Source organism: Bemisia tabaci, chromosome 6 (assembly GCF_918797505.1).
Source record: "Bemisia tabaci chromosome 6, PGI_BMITA_v3".
NCBI classification, from domain to species: domain Eukaryota; kingdom Metazoa; phylum Arthropoda; class Insecta; order Hemiptera; family Aleyrodidae; genus Bemisia; species Bemisia tabaci.
Genome location: NC_092798.1, coordinates 16163694 through 16176539, shown reverse-complemented (window position 1 = coordinate 16176539; position 12846 = coordinate 16163694). Strand labels below are relative to the sequence as shown.

Below are 12846 nucleotides of genomic sequence, written 5' to 3'. Positions count from 1 at the left end.
AAAAGCTGCCATTACAACCCGCTCAACGCACGAGTTTTCAGGAAGCCTCGTGTCAATTTGACCCAGTTTTCGCATCTAAGGGTTAATATATTCAAGGAGATCCACCTTGTCTTACCATATTCAGCCCTGGAGACCGAATTTTATTCGGACAAATTGACGTAGTTAAATATCTACTCAGGATGAATCGTGACCGCATTTAAGTCCGTTCTTTTGCTACTGAGTGGCCTTTGGTGCAGTTTTAGCTCATCGACGGATTATGTATTCTGGTCAAGAGTGCAAGAAAAGCAATTTTAATCGTACAAAATTCCGAAAAAAAGGGAGACAAAATTAAGGGAAAGTCCGCGTGAAAAGCCCCCAAGGCGCGAATGCATTTAGTATCTCCCTCCTAGCGCGGGAAACCATGCGCAATTTTAGCAATACTCAATGGCGGCGCTTACCACGCCTCGAATTTTCACTCATCAAATGAACGGTATCACAGTCGGCCCCGCTTAATTGGGACACATCCGTCCCGGGCGGTTTTGTCCCGATTAAGCGGGTGTCCCGATAAAACGAAGTTTTCCCAAACCATTTTATTTTTTTCCAGAGAAATTGTTCAACGAAGTTGTCCGAAAATTTCCCTGACCTTTCTTTGTGCTGCCGATAAAATTCGGAGAAAATTTCCAAACAGATTCAACCAACAATTTCTCCGCAAAAAAGTACGAAATGGCGGCCGAAATCTCGAAACGCCGCACGGCGCTTGTGATACTTCGGCCGGAAACTTTAGATGTACGAATGTAAACACAGTCTTCGGCCGAGCTAAAGAAGAACGCCGCATGAACATTCGAGAGTTGCCAGATTGCCTTCAATAAAATGCTTATTTTCGAGGAAAGATACGGATATTTTTCATTGACAACAAAATTATCTGAAAAATTGGAGGGAACATATTCATAAGTGTACCAGGAAATTCGCGTTTTATCAAATGAAATTTTGCGACGATTGAAAGGCTCATACGGCGTTCCTCGCCTCCTTCTAACCTGGCAATTTTGCCACCAGCTCAGTCAATTTCGATCACTTATCCCCCCCCCCCCCCCGCTCACCTTTTCCGCGGTAAACATATACATTCACGGCGTATTTTTTTTTTTCGGCGAGCGCCTCACCTGACAACGGCGATCGACTCAAGGTCGCGATCTTTGCGTGAATTCTAAACCGCACCGACTATTATCATGCATAATGCCGTTTTTTATTATTTCCTCTTCGTCTGCCGCGGCACCGGTCCGTCGCCGGAGCTTTTACTTTTGTTTCGCGTCCGAACCTAGCGTTTCCTCATCTTCCGGGTCTATTCCGATAGCTGCACCCGGTGCATCAGTAGCTGATCCAGTGCGCCAAGTGTCGTCACGAATCGAGTTCGAGTCCATCGATCCCATCCAGAAACGCGTTGATAGTTCCGTGTCTGAGTGTGAGTGCCGCTTCTGATTGCTCCGTTTTTCGCGCGTGTGTGTGGGTGTGTGTGTGAACATTCCAAAGTTCCCGAGACCCCGCGATTCCTCCCGGTTGATTTTGGTAAGTGTCACTGTGAACTTGTAATGTGGGTCTTCGATTGTGGCGGTCTCTGGCTCGATTAATGGCTAATTAGCGAGTCGCTAGCCGCGTAATTAGCATATCACACCGTCATTCGCCGCACAGTGGATCGAGTCACCAGAGGCGGATCCAGCAATTTGGCAACACCGAATTTCCTCCATTTAAACCTATGCTAAATAATCGATTCTTGTCGGAGCACCTGGCCCCTACAAGAATCGATACATTTCCATAGGTTTAAATGGAGGAAATCCGGTGTTGCCAAATTGCTGGATCCGCCGATGATTCGAGTCAACCGGAGAGGTCGGACAAAATTTGGAAAATGTTAATGCCCATAACTCCGTTTATACAAACCTTTGAGGTTCTGAAAGTGGCGAGGGTGAAATTTTCTTTCAGAAGCACCCCTTATACTTTAAAATGTGACAAAATAAACATAAAAATTTGCAGTCTTAGTCAAAAATTCCGTGTCCGACCTCTCTAATTGACTCGGTCCTCTGTGCGCCGTCGCTAGTTCCGTGCCCAGTTTCTGATACCACTTCGGTGGCTATGAAATATGAATACACCCCCCCCCCCCTCCCCCATCTTCTCCTTTCATGTGTGTTATCACCAGGTGAGAGATAAAATATTTGGTCCGCCGATATAAAGTTAAAGTGGGATGAGTGTTTTTTTTTACAAACTTTTATCGACGCATAACATATTTCATAAAGTGACTAATTAAACGAATCAGAACGAAATCACTCTCATACACGGATGATTATCTTGTGAGTTTTACTTGCACCAAAACGAATGAAAACGAAGCGACATTCTGGCTGGAAATTTTGTGAGTGTATTTTCCGTAATTCAAGGGAAATTCACAGATATGTTCAATGCGTCATAAATTGATTGATTCTCTTTGAAAAAAAGAGAGAAAAAAACACGAGAGGAAAACACAAGAGGCTTATTTTTGTTAAATTCCTCCAATTAATTGATGACACATTGGACCCGAAACCCGATAATTTGCTATAAATCGCATCCAGAAATCCAGAATTTGCACCTATATTTCAGTTCATGAAAATAAAATCAGTGTAGGTAAGCGTTCAAGAGATGACAACCAGGGGTTATTTCGAGAAATAGCTAGAGTAAAACATGGATGGAATTTTTTTTTCGGAGTGACGCAAGTGTAATAAGTTCTGCGGTGTCATTTTTTGTGGTTATTGAAAATTTACAAAAGGATATTATTGCTTAAAAGTTTTAGGAGTATTTCATCCAGATTGAGTGGAGATCGTTAACAATTTCCAGGAATAAAACTTATCGGTTTATTTTTTAAAAAAAACGAACAAACGAAATTAGACAAGAAATCGGCAATGTCGCAAATCGATATACACACGTGTTATTTAATCATCGCCAGCTATGTCTAAATACATACTGTAAAAAATATACTTTACCCAGGATATCTTCAATTTGGGAACTGGATAAAATATTGACACAAACTAGAGTCATTACCTCCGCCCTGACCAGGTCAAACTAACTGATTCGGGCCCGGAGTCCACTTTGACCCAGTTCTCACATTGAAGGTAGTATTTAGTAGTCAAATTAGATTTAAATTTTTACTGTAAGGCTCAAGAGAAAATCACTCCATTTTCCCGATACAACTTTGTGACTACTATAATTTTACCCATTGATATTATAATCGAACCTTAAAAGACATCGTGAAACTTAGGTAAAATCAATTTTCTCTACATCCAAAGTATTCTTCAACTGGAGATCCAGACGTGTTGCTCTTTAACATTCGACTTTATGCAAGCATCCCTTTATGGAAGAAGAAACTGATGTCGGAGGCTCATACATAACTTTGAGAGGTCAAAATGATGAAGTAAAATAAACTAAAGACGATGAACGGTTTCACACCCGACGGACAAAACAAAGTCAGAAATAGGTAGGCATCAAGCAATTGGTGACCCAAAATTTTGCGCCTCTAATTTGAATTTTTTTATACCTACTTCTGGCTTTGATTTTTCTCTCATAAAGCGCGGATCTAGGACTATTCTACATAGACGTCTAAATTTATGGCACGGTACGATATGCGGCGACTTGTTCCAAAAGTCGGGCACCTGGTCTGCCGTCCTGAAGAAAAACGCCACATGAGCATTCGAATGTTGCCAAATTTCCTCTCAGAAAATATTCATTTTCGAAGAAAATAATGAATTTCTTTTCCTTGAATTTTTTGGACTATTTTGATAAAACTACGAACGAAATTCTCTGAAAAATCGGAGGAAAAATGTTTATAAATATTCCCGAAAATTCGTGAGTCGTCAAAGGAAATTTGGTAGTGCCTGAAGGCTCATACGGCGTTTTCCTTAGTCTGTTTCGGTCACCTAGGTATGCATCGACTCGTTTTCGTAAAGGTCGTTCGCTATGACTTAAGCCTTGATCTTGAGAAACCAGTTTCTCGCGAGTGCTTCGGAAACATATCATAAAAGTAATAATAAATTTAATTGTGCTATCCGGGAGTCTTGTCGGAGGTCGGTTCGTCCGTTGCGCTGCGCTGAGGCCACGGGGAAACCCCCTCGTAAAGGGTGGAGAGTGGAGGCGTATGCACAGTGTTGCCAGATTTTGCTGATGAAGCAGCTATTTCCTCCATTTAAAACCGTGTTAAATATTCGAATTTTATCCAGTAATCTGGCAATCTTGCGTACATGCGTTTTCCTTTTTAGCATAAACTCACGATTTTGTTACTTTGTCCTCGTGACCGATAACAAGTTTCCTTGTGCGAAAAGTTGAGAAAATTAGCGAGGGAGAAAGGAAATTTTAACAATTCTTACAAATTCTGAGTAAAATTTTTATCGACTAAGCGAGGTATTTCATACGAGTGATTACTTACTCGAGGTTTGAAAGAAGTAGTCTCATATATTTGCCTTCTTCTTTTTTCGATGATTAAACATAACTGACACCTTTATTGTGACTATGAGGACGAGGCCGGATTACGCCTTTCCTATCTTCGGCTGCGTTGCTTACATATCCTTTGAAGCACCACTACACGTATGACAAACGGTACCAACACAAGATGGAAAATGAAAATAGACGAAGGGAGAGGACGCGCGTTGATGACGGCGCAGAGATACAACTATTCGTACTCGATGGATGCCCGTGTTGCGTCGGAAAAATTGAAGGCGCGAAGGCGCGAGGCGTGAACTCGCAAGTCGCAATGCTCCGGACTACGCTGCTTGTGAGATGTCGCTCAGATTCAGGAGAAAAATTGAAAACGAGGCCCGCATACGTTTCTTCCATTTTCAACTGAGTTATAACACTCGATTTTTTTCTTTTTTTAGGATGTATTTGTAGACCCATATCTAAAGCTCGTATGTACCGGCCCCGTAACCTAACTCAACTTAAAATCGAGTTCTAGGGGTACCTAATCTCCGAAATTATTCCCACTGAAAATTCCGTCGAAAACGCATTGTTTTAAAGCTAAAATATTTAAGAAATCGACTTCAAAAATTCTTAAGATCGCGTTTGGAAGGAGATACTTTTGTTGCATTTCCCACGAGAGGGCCATCACACCCCCTCTCCTTCTGGGGGGGGGGGGGATCTCCCAGACTCTCACCCTATTAAAGTGGTCCCCAAACAGCAAAGGGGGCCCGAAATCAAAATCGCCTCCCAACTTTCTCGAAGCCAGTCCGTTCCTAGGGGAATGGAAACACCAGGAGCGGAGATTGTTAAACATCGCAAACGAGATCCGCCGTGCCAAGGAAAAACGCCGTATGAACCTTCAGGCGTTGCCAAATTTCGTCAAATAAAATACGAATTTTCAAGATAATATGTAAATATTTTCCTTCCAAATTTTCGGACAATTTCGTACGCAATTTAATCCTAATTATCCAAAAATGTCAAGGGAAAATATGCATCATTTTCCTCAAAAATACCTGTTTTATCCAGGAAAGTTTGGCAGCTCCCGAATGTTCGTACGGCGTTTTTCCTTGGCAAGACAGAGATACGAAGTCGCGGAGTTTCAACGTCGCAATGCGGTTTTTTACCTGGTGCTTATAAACGCGGCAACGTAACGAGAAAAATGCAACCAGTAAGAGCACGATTCAAATGACACGGTCAGTGTCTTTCCAGAAGTTCGTCGCTAGAACTGGCCTGTCAGGTGAAAATCGCGTAAATCTAACGAAAACCGTTCATAAATACGCGGTTTTTTCTTAGAGCTGCAGTCGTGTGGCCTTGCTGCTGGCGTCTAAGTCGCCACTCAAATCGTCAAAACTTAATTATACGTGCGCCGACGAAAAATTCTTCGGCCTCATAAGCGAGCTTGAGAGGATTTGGTGATATGTTGCCAGGTGTACGCCTCAAAGTAGGTACTTAGATTTTTCCTGCACGTTTCAAAGTTACTCCTTGATCGCCGAAATTTGCAAGAAGCTGTAATGGACCTTTCCATGAAATCAAGAAAAGTTGATGCACCCTTCCTTGCAAAATTTACACATATCTTAAGAGATAAATCGCGTTATAAATAAATTTATTAAAAAAAACTTGGATTAATGCTCAGTGAGATGTACAGGAAAAGTATCAGAGATAAAAAAAAAAAAAAAAAAAATCATGAAAATGTATTATTCTACCGTGCTGCGGAAAAACGCGTATGAGCCCTCAGGCGTTGCCAAATTTTCTCTGGCAAATCAGAAAGCAGCAACATTTTTGAATATTTTTCTGCCAATATCTCAGATAATTTTGTTAATAATTTGTTCTGAAGTGTCTGAAATTTCAAAGAAAAATATTTATAATTTTCGCCATCGGCTATAAAAGGCTATAGAAATTGTGTAGAAATTCGTGTGCTTTGTAAATCCTTAAGTTTGTACGGAATCACCTTAATATTTACAAAACGCACATTATATTTTCCTTTACTACATATTTTTTTTCATCAACTAAAATGAGAATAATCCATACAGAGTGTGCAAACATTTCAAAGTCATGAGTTTAAAAACGCTGACTCCACGAGATCAAATATTAGAGCCTAACACAAAGCGGAGCGGCGGCGCACTCGCGCCTACAAACCTAACAGGGATACTTCACGCATTACGCAATGCGTGAAGTATCCCTGTTAGGTTTGTAGGCGCCAATGCGCGTCTCGCGCTGGCTGCCCGCCCGCCGCGCCGCCGCGTACCACGGCGCTTGTAGCAACTATTTCACACCAGAGGTATTGCACAGTATCATACGAAATTGAAGGCGCTCCAACATATTAGGAGTGGCAGGCATCCTTCAAAAGTACGGAGCTTTACTTGCAAAATAAATCAAGATACTACGGCCCAAAAAGAGAGCGGTAGTCCAAAAACTCACTAAGTCTAATTACTAACGTTTAGCATACACTGTATCGCCAGGCTGTTGCTTAATCGCCATCGGCTATAAAAGGCTGTAAGAAATTGTGTTGCCGGCTTATAGGAGCTATTGAAAATCTTACAGCCGGCTGTAGGTCTATGGTATTTTGGAACACAGATTCTACTGCCAATTTTTACCAGGGACGTGTAAAATAACAGGTCAATAATTTTTTGCGGAATGTGCGCGGTTATTTCTAAAAAAATTGGTGTAGGTATATGTAGGCACGCACTGGGCACTGAAGAATTCTTGAGCATCTCATCTACGAATGAAGATTACGTGACTTCATTAACAAGTCGTCACCTTCCAGGCAAAGTATCACAAGCGCCATGCGACGTTTAAAAATTTCCGCCGCCATTATATTTTTTTACAGAGAAATTGTTCAACGAAGCTGTCCGAAAATTTCACTGAATTTTCTTTGTGCTGCCGATAAAATTTAGTGAAATTTCCAAACAGATTCAACCAACAATTTCTCAGTAAAGAAATAAAATGGCGGCGGAAATTTTTAAACGTCGCATGGCGCTTGTGATACTTTGCCTGGAAGGTGACGAAGTAGTGTACGCAATGAATGAGACTATAACTCAAAACTCGTTGAAAAGTCAAACTGTTTCGGTTGCGAGTTTCATTTTTACTTTCTCGCTCCCCTAGAATTGAGGAAGTATTTTTTATTAGTAAATAGATAAAAAAAATAAAGTAGAATAACTTTCATGCACGTGAGAGGTTTCCCGGATTCCCAGGTAGGTAATAAAATTGGGTTTTCTGTTTGCCTGCATGGCAACATTGCGTGCCCACCTGCTCGAGACTTGACAACATTGTTCAGTTCAAGGTCGAATTTATTTATGTTGATTCTTTCTTATCACGTTGTGCCTGTGTGTTTCGGTCTGTTTCCTTTCTTGCTTCCTCTTCAATTAAATTAATTATCGGTAAAATTTCGAATGGTTGTATTGATGGAATGTGATAGTTCACCATACTAGTAATCATAATCTTAGGTTTAATTATCCCTCTCACATCGTTAAATCACGAGATTTATGTAATTTAGCGAGTTGCTGTCTGCCCACATATCATTATCCTCAACTTTCTCTTTACATATTAAGGTACATAATATGCTATTTATTATCTATTCTAAAACTCTCCGGGAAATGTAATTGTTAAAGCTTCTTCTAGTATGTATTCAATCTCTAGATATTCTCAGCAATATAAAGATTCAAGCACACTCTCTTGACGCCTTGGCAGTCTTGAATGTTTCCTTTGTTTACAGTTCATCCGTCAAGAAAGAACTTGTTTATTTTCTCATTTCAAGAATGTCTCAGTGTTGATTTATAAAACATCACTTGCTGAGCTTTTATTGTGTATTCCAAACTGCTTTGGTTGGAAATCTCTCAGTGGACTCTCCCTTCGCCTCCGATTGAGTAACAAGAAATCAACGTGCTGAATCTTTAGTATGAAGTCATTTAATTTTATCTGACCATTGTAACTGCTTCTTGTAGTTACAAAATTTTTCATTTTACCTCTCTAAGATGATTACTGATCTCGCGTTTTTAACTCTCTTTAATCGGGATTGAGGGAAGAGAAGTTCAATTGAGTCAAATCGAACTCTGTTGAGTTACTGTTATTTTCGTATTCATGGCGCATATGATCCCATCAATTAGTGTTAATCAGAAAAAAGTTTATGCTGTCATATTCCTTAATTCCATTGCCGCAACGATATTTATCTTCGATCGATATGTATAAAATATATCCACTTCTTTGCAGTGGATTTTTTTAATACCTACCGATCTTGGTTTTGTGATCATTGCCACCAGTGTACTTATTTTTCTAGTTCTCTCACCCTCTGCTTTTATTTACTTGTTTCAGAAGTTATCACGATGTCTTCAACAGAGACAACTATAGCTTCGCTCGGAGGGGTAAGTCCTTCCTCTCATACCTACCTATCTTATCAGTTAGGGTAGGTGGGGGTAAAAGGCAGCATTTTTCCGTTTCGGCCGTCTGTAGGCCGCCGTATCGCGTGAAAATTTCTGGAATGTGGTAAAATATGTGCTAAATACCCTTAGGCACAAAATGGCACACTTTCCAGAATTTTAAAAGCATTTTCGAATTTTTTATGAATTTTTTTCAAAAATTTCGTTAGTGCGGCCTTTTGCCCCAAAAATGGGGAAAGAGGCCGCACTTCCGTAAAAGTTCGTAAAAATTTCGGAAATGCATTCAAAATTCTGGAAAGTGTGCCATTTCATGCCTAAGGGTCTATAGTTGATATTTTACCACATTTCCAGAATTTCCATGCGATACGGCGGCTGACAGACGGCCGCAACGGAAAAGTGTGACCTTTTGCCTCCACCTACCCTAAATTTTAGGATCTTTGGTAATTATCAATAATATTTAGTAAAATATGTAGTAAAAGATTTAGTATTGGTTATATTAGTTGATAGATTAAGTATTAGTGCTATTTTAGTGAAGACCGCATGCGGCCTTTTGCCCCATTGGACCTGCGGCTTTTTGCCCCATTTGATGACGTAGGTAACCATAACCTCAAAATTCTAAGACAAGGCCATTAGCTGAAAAGTGACGGCGGGATATTCAAACCATCCTTATCATTGTTCGAACTGCAGCTCGTCCGAATTTTTCTATCAATTATAAAACTTGAAATTGACCAAAATAAAACTGGAAAAATCGATTTTTTTTCACGAAAAATCAACTCTCCTCATATTTTCGAGGGAACGCGTCCGTTCGGTCCGAAACTTCGTCAACACAACAGCACCACCACTACCAACATAACTGACACGGTCCCGGTGCCAACCTAAAAAATTTTCGGGAAAAAAGTCGGGTGCGGCCTTTTTCCCCGTGCGGCCTTTTACCCCCACCTACCCTATTATTCAAATTTTTTTTTTATTCTGTTTGCGTATTCTCCAATAAAAATGGAAACTGTTAGCATTTATTCACTTTATGTGGTATAATTCAGCTCAGAGTAGAAGGATTTTATGAGTATTATTTCATTTCAAAAATCAAAGAAAACTGCCCAATTCTCTGAGGTTGTTTTATAGTATATGGACTGCTGTATTTTGATTTGTTTTTTTTAAGGGTGTGGGACCTTTGTTGAGAAAGAAAAATAATTGTAAAATTTCAGATGTCTGAAATGAAAAACCAAAAAATTACAAACTTTTGAAGATTTTTATTTGTGTAGATTAAGGCTGTAGTTTAGAATATGACCCGTTTCCCTTTAGTTAGATTAGGTTCTGCCAGGGACTAATCGCTGTCATTTGTCAAATAGGAATCCTGCTATTTCATGGAATTTTGAAAGTTCGTAAGTGTTTTATTTTCTGTTTCTGACTTTTGAAATTTCTCATTAATCACTTTCTGTCAGTGACCAACTCCCCTGAAAATATCAAATCATAATTCAGCATTCCACGTAGGTACTATAGTTTTCCTGGCTTTATTTTTGCTGATGTAATTTTCGATTTTGCATCTCAGGGCTCCAGTTTGATAAATCAATACTAAATTTTTTCACGTATACAAAGTCCCTCTTCCCCCGAGCATGTTGAGATTGAGTAATATTCTATTTCTTCAAAAATGATAGTGACGTACAACCCTTTTACTTCAAGCCACTGATTTATAAAATGTTCTCACAAATAGATTAGCTCCATTGTTTATTTTTTTTGGTTTTTTGTTGAAGAATGGTTGAATTTATTGTTTAAATTTAAGAAAAGCACTGTTCTACTTATGTACCATTTTTTTTTAAAGAGCCGTATGCAAAAACGACATTTTTCGCCCCCCCACTAAAACTTATTCAAACTTCGTCTATCAGTTACTAATACTCGAGCGCTTCTCTCCCCAAATTTTCAGACCCCCAAAAAATTTTGGGGGGGCACTAGGGGGGGTGGAAGTCAAAACCTGTGACCCTCGATATCTTTCGAACGAAACAAGATATTGAGGCCCGGTTTGGACGAAAAATCGTCTAAAATTGCATAATTTAAGATTCTAAAGGTCAAAATCCCAAAATTAAATTTTTAACTTAACTAATGTGCTTTTTTTCAGTTTTTGAGGAAAAACAATTTCTTTTAAACAGATTAAACTGAAATTTCACATTTTTTGATTTGAACCAAAACCAGTTTTTTAAATTGTTCGTCTTTTTCCGCATCCAACGAGTGGTCGTACAAGCTGGGGAACCGAACGGTTCCGGAGTTATGATCGATTGAAGTTTCCGCTCAACGCGCGCCGACCGATTTTCGCGCGCAAAAAAGTCGGATTTGACTGTTATTAAATCAGATTTAATGTTCAAACTGAGCAAAATGCATTATTAGGGACCCTTGAGGGTCGCTGAGTCCAGAAATTACAGATACATCCAAAAAATTCACGTTTTTAAAATTATAGCTCCGTACAGGACCACTGAGCGGCCGGTCGGCGCTCAGTGGGCCTCTAAAATAGCGCTACGGAGCTGTAATTTTAAAAACGTGAATTTTTTGGATGTATCTGTAATTTCTGGACTCAGCGACCCTCAAGGGTCCCTAATAATGCATTTTGCTCAGTTTGAACATTAAATCTGATTTAATAACAGTCAAATCCGACTTTTTTGCGCGCGAAAATCGGTCGGCGCGCGTTGAGCGGAAACTTCAATCGATCATAACTCCGGAACCGTTCGGTTCCCCAGCTTGTACGACCACTCGTTGGATGCGGAAAAAGACGAACAATTTAAAAAACTGGTTTTGGTTCAAATCAAAAAATGTGAAATTTCAGTTTAATCTGTTTAAAAGAAATTGTTTTTCCTCAAAAACTGAAAAAAAGCACATAAGTTAAGTTAAAAATTTAATTTTGGGATTTTGACCTTTAGAATCTTAAAGTATGCAATTTTAGACGATTTTTCGTCCAAACCGGGCCTCAATATCTTGTTTCGTTCGAAAGATATCGAGGGTCACAGGTTTTGACTTCCACCCCCCCTAGTGCCCCCCCAAAATTTTTTGGGGGTCTGAAAATTTGGGGAGAGAAGCGCTCGAGTATTAGTAACTGATAGACGAAGTTTGAATAAGTTTTAGTGGGGGGGCGAAAAATGTCGTTTTTGCATACGGCTCTTTGTGCTGTTCGGGCCAAAATAAAAGGATACCTAAATTAGCCGAATGCCGCTAGATTTAACTTTACAAGGGGCTAAGGCACTCCCTTTTCAATGCATGAACTGTGAACATACTTCTTCTGTCCTTCTTACTTCTCCCCTACATCTAGGATATTTTGAAGAATGGATGGTGCTCAGTCTTGTTATTCAGTTGTATTTCATTTTCATCAATTTTTTTTTCATCCTACAGATTGTCCAAAGAGCGAAGACAGCTTTTCAGAGTGGTAAAACGAAACCATATGAATTTAGGTACAAACAATTGAAACAGCTCCTTCGGTTGTATGAGGAAAATGTTTCTGATATCAGTGAGGTTTTGGCAAATGACCTCCGAAAGGTATGTATCTGTATTTTTACTCTAAGGCCCCAAGGCTCTTCACCTTTTAGGATTTCAGGTTCATCTATTTGAAGTGAATCTATCATGTTATTTTTTTTACAAGAATAATCAATAGTAATTATGTGTTATCTGGAACAAACCAAAAAAATTCATCCTCTCTGCCAAACGTAGATCGATCAAATGTTATTGTCGATAAAGAGTCAAGTGATTTTTTTTGAAATTTGTAGGAGGAAAAAAAAATGAGAATTGCATTCGAAGTTAAAATTACATTGAAACTAATGAAACGATTTACGTACCCTCAAACTTGATCACTAAGGAAAGGAAACTCATAATATCTTCACAAAATATTCCCTGAGACAAGTTTTGCTCAAAACAACTTATGGATACATCAATTTTTTTAAAAAATGGTGCACATCTCTTCAGTCTGTAAAGTATATTAGTTGAAATGAAAGTATGATTTTTGACTCCATTTTCTTCTTTTATGTGCTTTCTGTTACCAAAATTCTTTCATCGAATT

The 12846-nt window shown here is 39.3% G+C and overlaps 1 protein-coding gene across 1 annotated transcript in view; it reads left to right on the top strand.

Moving 5' to 3' along the window:
• The window catches only part of Aldh-III (Aldehyde dehydrogenase type III), a gene marked incomplete in the record, with an annotated part of 60574 nt that overhangs the window by 36191 nt on the left and 11537 nt on the right, over positions 1–12846 (top strand). The window contains 2 exon segments of the mRNA XM_072301222.1: positions 8752–8801; positions 12186–12329. Of these exon segments, the coding sequence (XP_072157323.1) occupies positions 8752–8801; positions 12186–12329 (194 nt within the window).